Genomic DNA, 12,952 nt, shown 5'->3' on the forward strand with positions numbered 1-12,952 from the left:
TGAAGAAATTTGGACATGCCACAGGAACATCTCACAGATGCTGTTGTAAAAGAGTAGAACAATGGCCACAAAAAGAACTCATCTCTGCATCACCCTTAATAAAGCTTGATCATTATGGTACGTCCTCAGTATGTACTGAGGAAGGAGAAAGAGAGTCTGTCTTAATTGAGCTGTGTTTATGATCCACAGGTCAAATCTCCTCAGTCTTCTAATTCTGGAGGGACTGGTGGAAACGTACGAGAAGACATTTCTGAGACTATCCAGAACTCTGCTGCAAAGAAGACAAAAGCACAGAAACGGCGCCATTGTGAGAACAACCCTAAAACAAAGAAGCTTAAGCTTGAGGATGACGATGACTAGCTGGTAGTCCTGGACTGAATTTTACAATGAAAAGTATATCTAGGATCCTACCATTTCCGCTTCTCTGTGAGAACTAGGTGCAGAAGTATAATTTGTATTTTATTAATTGCTTCTTTTAAATGCAAAGGATTTGTGTGTTCCTCAGAAAGATTGGGCAAAAAACAAATATATGCAATTTCTGAACATACAAGCAGACAAAAATCTGGCGTTAAGTAGACCATGGATAAACAAAGGGTTATCAAAATAATCAGCCCATATCTGATGATATGGGTCTGATGTCTCATGCAGATCATTTCAATATATATTGCTTTTTTCAAACCCTCTTTATTTTACAAAGCACACAATGTCATAGTAAAATATACTGTAGTAATGCACTTAAACTCATAAACGTAAAGCATCCGCATTATACCCTCTAGCTACACTGCTTCTAATGATAGGAAAAGCAAATTAAACAGTATATATTCACATATACACAACAACAAATATATTTATCACATTATCTCTTAAATTTCTCCTGCTTGTTGTTCAGATGGAAAAATTACCCTTTCAAGATCTGTTTAAATGTTAGAAAAGGGTATGGTGGCTTAACGGTTGTATTTTCTAAAGCATGTGAAAAAATTAGGTGCCCAACTCCTACTGAAAGTCAATGGGAGTTGGGCACCTAATTCCCTTGTGGGCTTTTCAAAAGCACCTTATTTAAAACAAAAACAAAACCCCCAGTTCCTTGCCCTTGAGCATGTTTCTTTCGTTTAGTTCATGTTGTATTATTCGGTGAATGTACAAACAACAATTTCACTAATGAATTTGACCAAGAAAATAACAAGTCATTACCTTTTAAACACAAATTATAGAACTAGTTCAACATACTTCAGCTTGGACCTCATCCTGCTCCCACTGAAGTCAATAGGAAACTTGCCATTCACTGATGAATAATTAGGCCTAAAGTCTCACAGGAACACACATACTTCTGCTCCAATCTGTGCGGTGTTAGGATGTGGGCAGTATTCTCTGATCTGTTGGCGCACCAGTACTTCATGGAGTAGATATGGAAATGTGTTTTCCAGTACTCACACTGTTAAGTGTTTTAGGCCTAGAATATGGCCTACCTTAAATTTATCTACTGCAGTATCGCCTCTCAACCCTAATTTTTTAGCTTAACCACTTTGTCTCTGAGAAACATACATATATATTCATTTATGCACACCTGTTATTTTTGTAGACGGCAAAGAGAGCACAAGCCACTGAACAATCCCTATTTGTAAAATGCTGCTGATACTTACTTACAACAGCTTAGATAATGATAGCAAACAAGGCAGCTTTTGTTGGCTCATCTGTCAGAAACTAGGAAGTAAATCAATGTTTTTAGCAGACAGAAAAGAACAAAATTTACTAACAAAGACCTTGGACAAGATCCTCAGGTGGGGCAAGTTGGCATAGTCCCACATGTCAAGGGAATAATCAGTGCGGATTTACACTAGCTGAGGATCTGGTCCCTCAAATTCAAATTTCTAAGGAGAACATAAAATCACTTTTGAACTGATTGGAAACGTTATTTTAGGAGAAGTTTTGAGATGGCACACTGTAGCTGAACGTTATCATTTTTGTTTGCAGTGACACCCTGGGAGCTTGAAACTGACATGTTCCTTTGACTAACTATTTGATCTTTAAATATGCATCCAAAGGGTTGATGATGTAAGGTTACCAACAGTCCTACAATAACAATCAGGATTATCAGGCAAGCTGTGTGCATTAGTCAATCTGAGAAAGGATTGTTACACATTAAGACCATTCTATCTGTCATTCCTAAATCCTGAATATACAGTGGCCTTGTTTATACTCAGTAGCACTGTGCAAGTAAAAGCATGTTGTTTGATGGCAGGATGCCATGTGGCCACTGCAGGTTTTGTAAAGTGGCTTGTTGGGGTTCATCCTTGCCCATATTCCCTAAGGCAAAATGCATGTATGTGCTTTAAAGTGTATGTATCTTTTACATATGTATATTAGAGATAGACCCAAGCCCCTAGAACTTCGGTGAAGTTCTGATCTGGATCTGAAATTTGACACAAGCCCATGCCTAAAATTTTTCTTATCCCATATAAACAAATTTACATTTTACTAGCTGAATTTTGTCCTGGTGGGCAATCTGCATATCAGCTACTTAAAATGATGCTGTTGACATGAAAAAATGCAGATCACTGAAATTTAGTAGACAAAACTTGCACAAATAAATTAATCCCTTTAATGGGGTGGTGTAAGGAAACCTCAGGACTGCATTGTTGTGCTGGCTTAAGTTTCTGGGATTGGTTGTCCATAGCAGGTTCATCCTTAATGTGCTAAGTGTTCTTTGTGGTGCAGAACTAGTTAATCAAAACTGTAATAATTACTGAGACAAAGAAATGATGCTGAAAAATGATCTATTAGATCATAGGGAATGTTGGTGGTAGGACAACTGGTCTTGATAAATATTCTGAAAGCGCAGGGAATTTAGCACATACAGCTAAAGTTTGTAGCTTTGGTATTAGCTTTTGACTATGATGCCATGTACACTGGCCCTGGAATAGAATTTGGAACGTGAGTTTAAATATTGTTCCAAACAAAACTAATTTTGAATAGTCTTCGGCCTGTTTTGCTGGAAATGCATTCAAAAACAGTTTCCAAATTCTGTTCCCAGTTAAGCATTGACAGGGCCTGAGGCTGAAGGGGTGGGAGATTTCATCGTAGAAGGGAATATGAGTAGAAAATTGAGAGTTTTTGAGAGATCCCCACCAAACCATTACTCTTGCTTTTTGCTATAAATCCATCCTGGTGTTTTTTTCCCTACGTATAAGCTTGCAGAAAGTCTAGTGTTGAATTTTTTTAGTATTGTACATTAACAAATCACAGTGGATCAGAATTGAAGGGACTATGGAGTAGGTGCCCAATTCTACATTGCATATGGCTTAAGACCTAATAGCAGTACTGGTCCACCTTTCTTTTGTTATAACTGCAGGATGACAACTGCCAGGCTTTTATGCTGGCAAGCTCAAATGTCAAGCAATTTTTAATTTCAAAGATACGAATACAAATATTATGGTTTTTATTAAATGTAGACAAATGTATGTAAGTGGCCTGTAGGCACCTGGTTGCACACTGACATTCTTACCTGCACATGTGCACTTACACCGGAAATATTTTCATAGAAGTGATTGTACTGACTTTTTGCACTGTGTTACAGAACTGGGCATTGTATTTCTATGGAAGCTCACTATTTTGCTTCAAAATGTTGTATCTTGAAACAATTGCCATACTTTGTTTTATTTTGTGTTTCTGGATAGTGTATTTTAACTATATGTGCTTGATAAAGAGAAACCACGGCTATAATAGTGGAAAACGAGAGTAAATCTGAGTTCTGGCCACAGAAAGTTCTAGACTTTCTTCAGTTTCAGATGAGTCTTGTTCCCTTCCCCTCTCCCCGGCATCTGCCTCATTCTGTACCATTATCTCTAACTTGCAAATCGTTTCTGGCTTACTGTTTAACATGTAGGAGTCTCACAAAATGCTTTCTTTAAATTGGCTAAGCAGGAAACTACCATTCCTATCAGTTCCCTTCCCCCTGACCATCTATGATGAATGTCATCCCATTCCCCTGGTCCATAGTGGGAGGAAGCAGCAACTCTATGGAAGAACCTGACTCAGCAAATCTTGCTTTGGAGGAGTGGTGGCTGCATAGTAAATTTGGAGTAGCAGGCAAGTTGAATGCAGGGGAGTCACAGGTGGAGCTCATACTGTGCATGAACAGGTTGTGAGTAGTAGATGTTGCAACCAGATCAGGTAGTGCAGAACCTGTGGGCAAGCACCAGAGACTGGGCAGGAAGTAACTGCAGAGGAGCCTCAATAATACTAACCTATCCTGGCCTTAAAACCTGAAAGCTCCTATTTGCCTCTAGCTGAGACTGGATTGGAGAGGCACCCAGGTACCAGACTTGAGGAACCCTAGCACCCACAGCCCTCCCCTCACCAAGCCCAACTAGGAACCACTATTGTTCCACCTTAAATTGCAACTGTCTAAGCCACTGTTGCTAGAGTATTTGCAACCCTCCCCTTTTGGCCAGCCCTAGTAAAATGTCCCTTCCTTTAGCCATGTGTATGAAGAGTAGCTGGGACCCATTTGGTCTAAGTGCCTAGAATTTGAAGTGCCTTCAGTGCTTGCCACAGGTGTGGTACACATGGTGTGCTACTAGGTACCTTAGAAGTTTGGTGTACCACAGCAGGAGCAGCTGTCATAGTTATGCTATTTCTTATGTCAGCTATTCTGGCGTGCAGCTACTTTTTAAACACACCAACTGTTAGTTTGGCCTGGATGGCTTTAAAAATGGATATTGAGCTGTTAATGAGAAATTTTGGTGCATTTTGTAAAATTTATAAAATTAGCATTTAGCAAAGTCTTTTGGCCAACTTCATGAAAATTAATTATGAAGGCTAGCAGTGTGTACAAGCCCATCAGCAAAATCTCAAAGAAATTGTTTAGCCATCTTTTATCCTAGGAAAGAAAACAGCTAATATTGTTAGTGTTTGGCTAAATTCTGCAAGTTTTACTATGGGAAAATTCTGGACGTTAATGCATTTTTCCAGGATGAGGTTGGCAGGATTGGGCCTGTGCTGGAATATCAGACCCTCTTTCATGCTACAGCATCGTTCTCCACACACTTCCATTTGTAAGATTCTGTGGTACAGTTAGTGAGAAGTACATTTTGGTCACTTTTTCAAAGCTAGCTGTTGCAGTGATGTCTGGTCATAGAACCTGAAACGATAGCTCAGAGATGTGACCTGCCTCATTTTAATGGCTGCTAATCACATGCTTAATGATAATACTTTAAATGTTTACATTTAACTGTGAAGATCTTTATAATATGGTTTTTCCTCTTACCACTGAATGATCAATCGATTGGGAACAGCAGCTTTAGCCATACTAAAGGAGTGGGTGGGAGAGAGTACCACCCCTTTCTTCCCCAAACGTGAAGAGCTCTAGCAGGTCTGAACTCCCAAAGAACCTAGCAGGTCACACAAACCTCAAACAGGGGAAGCAAACCCTGTGAAGCCCAAGAGAACTGATGGACTTGGTATATTCAACCCCCACAAAAGGACTTAACTATATTCTGAACTCCTGTTAATGGTACTTGTGTGGGCAGAGCTTAGAATATCACTGCCTTCTCCTGCCATACATACTTTTACCCCTGGGCCTCATCCTTCAAACATTGACGTCAGTGTGTTTTGGTCATTGACTTCTTTGAAGTGTGGAGTCCACATTTTTTAAAATAATTGCTGCACAGAAAGAGCAGGCAGGTAATACATCATACCAGAATGCTGGAGCAGGGTTTGGGGCATTACATGACTATGAAAAAAGGCTGCTTTCCAAAGTGTGGCTTTGATCACCTTAACTCTCCTTTGCTCCCTTACCAAACCTTCATATGGATCTATATTAACAGTCCATACCAACAAAGAAAATCTTCTCTTTTCTTCTGCAGTACAACCTCCCCTCCCCTTCACCAAAGAAATCTTTTTATAGCTGAATTTAATAAGCAAGTGACTTCACATCCTTAAATGTAGATTTAATAGGTGCAGACATGATGCTCTGGTAAATCACCTACATATATATGCATTTGTCAAGATTTTCAAAAAACTCAGGTACCTACAATAAAGCTATATTTAGGCACCTGTTAGGTTAGTTCTCAAGTTTTCAAAATTCTTACATGCTGTGTTTATCTAACAGCTTTTCCAGGTGGTTAAAACATTTATCTGCTGCTGATTTGGCTGGGGCCAGGGAGGGTAGTCACACCTGATATGTTTGTAGGCTAGTGCTTCATGATAAATAAGCCAAGTTCCTCATAGAAAAGGAAAAGTTTCATCCTTATCTCTTACAGTCATGCTCCCCCCCCCCCCTTCTCTGAACAGCAGGTGTCAGTGATGGAGCATCTGTAAAAACACAACTTCCTTGTTTCAATATTTTTGGCTGTGAGCCCTAGTATAGTTTTGACAATAAATGGAAAATTAGACTGTTACATTTAAGATTTTTTTTTCAGCAATATCCACAGCTACCAAAATTGTTTTGTACTGCATAAAAACTACTTGTTTTGATTCATCTTTATTGTTTCTTGTAGTAATTTCAATGTGTGTTAAGACTAAAGCTTAAAATTTCATACAGGATTAAACACCATTTACTGAAAGCTTCCCTTTAAGTGGAATTAATTCACTCCTGCTTATTTATGAACAGCAATGAATACTACATAATTAGGCTAAAGGGATTTTCTGGAGGAAGTTTCAATGAAAATGGCCATCCTCATTCAGTGGAGTACACTGTACTGTTAGTGTAATTTTAAAAAGAAAAAATATTGCTTTGGAAATTAATACTTGGCTCTTATATTAAAATCTCTCATTGCTGTAGCTTGCACTGTAGAATACAGAGAAGATATTTAGGAATGGCTTTAAAGTTCTTAGCTCCTTTGAGCACTTATTTTCAAGGGTTAACAGATACTGAAAGCTAGCTGCAGGAAATGCTTGAGATTTGAATTGGTTTGTACCATCACCATTTAACATGCCACTTGTATAACTTCCAATATACTAGGTGCTAGATTATTATTGTAAATTTATTTTAGTGGCAGAAATAAAAGCGTAATTATTTTGCAACTCAAAATTAAATATTCAATTGGCACTTGCCACAATACAAGTTTTAGGCTTTAATACCTCCACAAACTCCTCCCTGGAAACAGAGTTCAAATAAATCTGACGGAGCAAAAAAGTCTTAGGAAAAACAAGCCCGTTTTAAGTGTCTTTTTTAAATGACAGTGTCAGTTACCTGGGATGAACCTGCACGCACATTTGGACACAAGGGGCCAGAAAGAACTTAGTGCATGCCCTGGACTTCCCCTTTGGGAATGGGCTGATGAAAATCTGTATAATGCCCAAACTGACATGATGTAGCAGTTTCCAAGAGTAAGGCTCCTCCAGGGGATCCTGTTAATGCAAGTCTTCCTGCAGGTGATACTGAAGATGCAGTGTGACCGCTACCCCTTTCTTTAAGTGCCTTTGTGCTCTACCAGCCCCAAATTGCTAGGCGGCACTTCTAGGACAAGCCAGTGCAGTACTCCCAACACGCTCGGTTAAGAATGACAAGGAAGGACAAGCCAGTTGTCAAACAATATAGAATTCCAATCTGGTTGCCACAGTTCAAGGTTTTCAAGTACTATATTACTAAAATATGAAAAATTCCTGTTTTAAAAAAAGGTACAGTAACTCCCAATCTGATTTATCGTAGACTTATGTACACTTTGTCCTGATATGCCGAAGAATTTTTTTTTTTGTGCTGCTCCATTTCAGCACGTATCTCCCACCACCCAACTGCCTGGCAGCACCAGCACTATATCTTCACTCCAGAATTTTAATTACACCTGGTTACTTGATTTCTGTAAATTCAGAGTAAACTGTTATATAAACCACAGCACTGAAAGTTCAAACTCTAAATAAAATCATGGAAAGCAATGTTTTTGTTTCAGTCAAAATAATCCTCTATGTCAACATTTGGATTTAGGAGATCTTCCCCATATGCTGAAAGATCCATCTGATTTAAAATCAAGTTTTCAAAGGTTTCTTCTAAATCTGTTTCACCAATCAATACAGCTCCCATCATTCGTCCATTCTGCATCACCACTTTGACGTATTCTTGCCCTTTGGTACACCTCAACATTAGTTCACAGTCTAAATCCAAACCCTGAGCATTGTACTTTCCCAAAAGCACCACCTGGAGATGGGGAGAAAAATTAAGATATTACAAGAGGAACACAATGATTCAGAATCTTCTCTTTGCTGCAAACTTCAAAAGGGTTTATGTTAATGGGAAATTGTACTCTCAGATGTGTGCAAACAACTCTCACTGGCTTACAGACAGCATGATCTGGAGCAGAGAACTGGGTGTCAAGAGACCTGGGTTCTATTCCTCACTCTGACACCACATCACTATATCACGTTGGGGCAGTCCACTATCGCCCTGTGATTTAATTTCCTTCTCCGTAAGAGCAATAACTTACTTACCTTTAAAAAGCACTTTAAGATTTGACCACAGTGGGAACTGCAGTGTGTATATTTTATAGTAGAATGATTTCACAGAAGTTACAAAATGGAGGATTATGAACCAGATGACAAAATAAGATATATTTAATCACCTTTGGAAAACTGAATTTGCATCTCTTTTCGATCTCAGATTGAACAAGTTTGGTGATCTAAATCTCATCTCCATGGATATTTTTCCACAACACAAAGACTATCGTTTTGACACATAGTGACAATCTACTTTAAAAAGTTGCCATTGGAACACAACTGATTTCAAGAGTTGGGGTTAGGCATAATCATCCATTGAGATGCAAAGCATTTAATGAACCAACCACCATGTTGAGTGTGCAGTGAATATAACCACAGAATGCACCATAAGGATATAGCTAGAAATGTGTGTCAAAGATGGAGGATAAGTTCACTGACATAAGCTGAGTTGTGTTTGTAGGCCCTCTATTCAGTTCTAGTGTTTAGCCTTCAAGGTTAGCATCAATACAAAAACAATGAATGAAACATTAACAGAATGTTATATACACAGTATACAATCAGTGTCTTTGTCAATATTAGCCAACTAAAATCGTTTGAGTGGCATGATGGTTTGATCAAATCAACAGATGCCAATACCAACTAATCAGTGCTTTTAAACTAACTGTGTCAGAATTAGTTTACTTACCTTATAATTGAAAAATTTTGTAACATGAGCAAAGAGTTCAAAACTGAAGTCCATGTCAATAGATTCCCCTAAAGAATCTGCTACTATGCACTTTGCTGCATACCATCCCATCTGCCTAGCTTGGGTCCAAAGCCTCATCTAAAAAAAACACAAGGTTAATAGACATGCTATGTGTAATGAACATATCAGTTCACATATTGTATATACTCAGTAGCCCCACCCATCTAGAGATGAGGAGTGACTTGGTCCTCAGAAACAAACTATAGGTGCGTTGATATCAGGTAGAATCGTCACACTCTATTGAGATTTACTACTTGAATTAGCCTCATATGTACATACATTAGATGTACAAAAATACTGTGCTATTTAGCTTTTGGATTAGAGCGCATATAAATTTATTCACCTGCTGCCACACTGGACTAGGTTCCCACGATGCAGTGCAGATATCCCCTGCTGCATAGATATCTGCTACTGAAGAGTGCATCTGTTTATCCACTTTCAGACCGCCATCTTCACCTAGAGCAAACTAAGTATTTGTATGGATCAGTACTGACGAAAAAACTACTTATCAAAAGCCATTTGATTGGAATGCCCCAGGAGATTTAAATTCATCCTGGTTAAGTGCCCATCTCATTTACACAGTATGTGTCTTAAAGCTGTCCATCATTTCACGTCTCTGCCACATTAAGCAACTCCATTCAACCAAAACGTGCAATTTTAAAACCACACTGACGTCTCTTATCCAACAGGGCAGTTCCCTGGCTACTATTGGGCAATACAGGCTAAGGTTATTAGTAGGGCTGTCAAGCGATTAAAAAAAATTAATCACGATTAATCGTGTAATTAATAGCGCTGTTAAACAATAGAATACCATTTGAAATATTTTTGGATGTTTACATTTTCAAATATATTAATTTCAATTACAACACAGAATACAAAGTGTACAGTGCTCACTTTATATTTATTTTTGATTACAAATATTTGCATTGTAAAAAACAAAAAAATGTATTTTTCAATTCACCTCATACAAGTACTGTAATGCAATCTCTTTATCATGAAAGTTGAACTTACAAATGTAGAATTATGTAAAAAAACTGCACTCAAAAATAAAACAAATGTAAAACGTTAGTACCTACAAGTCCACTCAGTCCTATTTCTTGATCAGCCAATTACTCACACAAACAAGATTGGTTACAATTTGCAGGAGATAATGCTGCCCGCTTCTTGCTTACAATGTCACCTGAAAATGAGAACAGGCGTTCGCATTGCACAGTTGTAGCTGGCGTTGCAAGATATTTATGTGCCAGATGTGCTAAAGATTCATATGTCCCTTCATGCACCATTCCAGAGGACATGCTTCCATGCTGATGGGTTCTGCTTGATAACGATCCAAAGCAGTGTGGACTGACGCATGTTCATTTTCATCGTCTGAGTCAGATGTCACCAGCAGAACGCCGATTTTCTTTTTTGGTGGTTTGGGTTCTGTAGTTTCCGCATCCGAGTGTTGCTCTTTTAAGACTTCTAAAAGCATGCTCCACACCTCGTCCCTCTCAAATTTTGGACAGCACTTCATATTCTTAAATCTTGGGTCGAGTTCTGTAGCTATTTTTAGAAATCTCACATTGGTACCTTCTTTGCATTTTGTCAAATCTGCTGTGAAAGTGTTCTTAAAATGAACATGTGCTGGGTCATCATCTGAGACTGCTATAACATGAAATATATGCAGAATGTGGGTAAAACAGAGCAGGAGACATACGATTCTCCCCCCCCCCCCCCCGAAGTACAGTCACAAATTTAATTGATGTATTATTTTTTTAACGAGCATCATCAGCATGGAAGCATGTCTTCTGGAATGGTGGTCGAAGCATGAAGGGCCATATGAATGTTTAGCATATATGGCAGGTAAATACCTTGCAACGCCGGTTACAAAAGTGCCATGCAAATGCCTGTTCTCACTTTCAGGTGACATTGGAAATAAGAACCAGGCAGCAATATCTCCCATCAATGTAAACAAACTGGTTTGTCTGCGATTGGCAGAATAAGGAGTAGGACTGAATGGACTTGTAGATGCTAAAGTTTTACACTGTTTTGTTTTTGAGTGCAGTTATGTAACCTAAAAAATCTGCATTTGTAAGTTAAACTTTCACGATAAAGAGATTGCACTTCAGTACCTGTATGAGGTCATTTAAAAATACTATTTCTTTTATCATTTTTACAGTGCAAATACTTGTAACCAAAATAATATAAAGTGAGCAATGTGTAACTCTGTATTCTGTGTTGTAACTGAAATCAATATTGAAAATGTAGAAAAACATCCACAAATATTTAATACATTTCAATTGGTATTCTGTTATAAGTGCGATTAATTGTGATTAAATTTTTTAATCGTGATTAATTTTTCTGAGTTAACCACGAGTTCATGCGATTAACTGACAGCCAACTAGTCAGATTTGTGACCTTTAGCCCTGCTTCTAATATGACTCCTTATAATTGTCAGGAGAAGAAACCATCATCACAAAGCAGCTTGTATAATTGAAACTGTCTTGTTAAAACAGAAAACGCATTCAGTTTAGTTGAATAAAATAGGTTCCCGGAGGCAGGCCACATTAAAGCAGCTTTTCCAACTATGTATGTCCTGGTTAAACATCTTTGGCTGAGCTAATAAAACACTTCTCCATATTATATTCAAGAGGTAAATGTAATTTCTCAATACCACTCAATTTTATCATTCAAACATAAAGAGACACTCAAAATGGCAAAAATAAATTAGTTAAAACATGTGGTGTGACTTCTTTTAGAGGCTGCTTATTCTTTCCCTACCCTGTACTGTAAGGCAGCCTTCATTCCTGAATACGTCCACACTATTCTGCTGCAATCTCATTTAGTTTATTTAGTTTATGTACAGCAGCATCCCATTTGGATATAATGGACTAAATTAATCCCTTCTGTAAATTTACCAACTAAATTAATTTAATCTGGCCCAATATCAAAACCTGATGCTATTGGCTACGGCAGCTCCCTTTTCTGCGGCTTCACAAGATCAAACATGTTCAGCATGCTGCTTCCCACATTTTTACACCACCCCCATCCTCAAACTACTTCTGTGGCTCTGCATTCATTTCAGAATCCAGTTCAAATTGTTGACTATGCTTTTTAAAAGCCTTATGTAGTCTTGTTCCAGCCTTCCTCATGCTCTCCTCTTTCTACTTCCCTGCTACCTCCTTTTGCTTGATCATCAGCAGACATCTTGTCCCTTTTCCCAAAATCACCCAATGGCAGTTTCTCACAGAGAAAGGCTCCATATTATTTAGGGATTTATACCTATAGGTCAAAATCCAACACCTCAAATTCAATCCAAACAGGCAATCAGTATAGACTACAGATGTAATGTGCTGTGTTTGAATAGCTGTTTAATAAGCAGCTGGGCATATTCAATATTAACTTAATTTTCACAGTAGTTTTAAATTGTAGTCCCACAGAGAGCACGTTAATATGTGCTGTTCATATTCACATAAAAACTATTAGAACACAGTTTAAAATGGAGATCAGTGCTGTGATTTACAAGTGATCTGCACATATTTTTCTTTTAAAGTGAGCTAACTCCAAAATCCATATGTAGCATTGATAAGACGGTCACTGGTACTTCTGTGATTCTAAACTTATTTTAACTTAAGATCTCCTGAAGTGGAAGTCAGCCAGATTACACTCCATTGTAACACATCAGCATACATTAATTCCTTGGTGTTACAGATAGCATAGAACCCCAAAGGAGCATGAAGTGTTGTTTTTAGTACATGGCATATCTTTGCAAGGGTTCTTTTTTTTTTTTTTTTAATT

At 38.1% G+C, this 12,952-nt stretch overlaps 2 protein-coding genes across 5 annotated transcripts in view; one reads left to right on the forward strand and one right to left on the reverse strand.

Moving 5' to 3' along the window:
- The window catches only part of RECQL (RecQ like helicase), a 31,798-nt gene extending 25,267 nt beyond the window's left edge, over nt 1–6,531 (forward strand). For 2 of the 3 annotated variants that reach the window (XM_074937880.1, XM_074937872.1), the window contains exon 15: nt 190–6,530. In XM_074937880.1, coding sequence (XP_074793981.1) covers nt 190–360 — 171 coding nt within the window. In that variant the 3' untranslated portion in view covers nt 361–6,530. Of the gene's footprint in view, nt 1–189 lie in introns of all 3 variants that reach the window. The other variant, XM_074937864.1, reaches the window with a different exon arrangement.
- PYROXD1 (pyridine nucleotide-disulphide oxidoreductase domain 1) overlaps nt 5,634–12,952 on the reverse strand; it is a 40,529-nt gene continuing 33,210 nt past the window's right edge. For both annotated transcript variants that reach the window (XM_074937891.1, XM_074937902.1), the window contains exons 10-12: nt 9,519–9,641; nt 9,116–9,253; nt 5,634–8,134 (exon numbers count right to left, since the gene is read on the reverse strand). In XM_074937891.1, coding sequence (XP_074793992.1) covers nt 7,886–8,134; nt 9,116–9,253; nt 9,519–9,641 — 510 coding nt within the window. In that variant the 3' untranslated portion in view covers nt 5,634–7,885. The remainder of the gene's footprint in view (nt 8,135–9,115; nt 9,254–9,518; nt 9,642–12,952) is intronic.

This window comes from Natator depressus, chromosome 1 (genome assembly GCF_965152275.1).
Source record: "Natator depressus isolate rNatDep1 chromosome 1, rNatDep2.hap1, whole genome shotgun sequence".
Classification (NCBI taxonomy): domain Eukaryota; kingdom Metazoa; phylum Chordata; order Testudines; family Cheloniidae; genus Natator; species Natator depressus.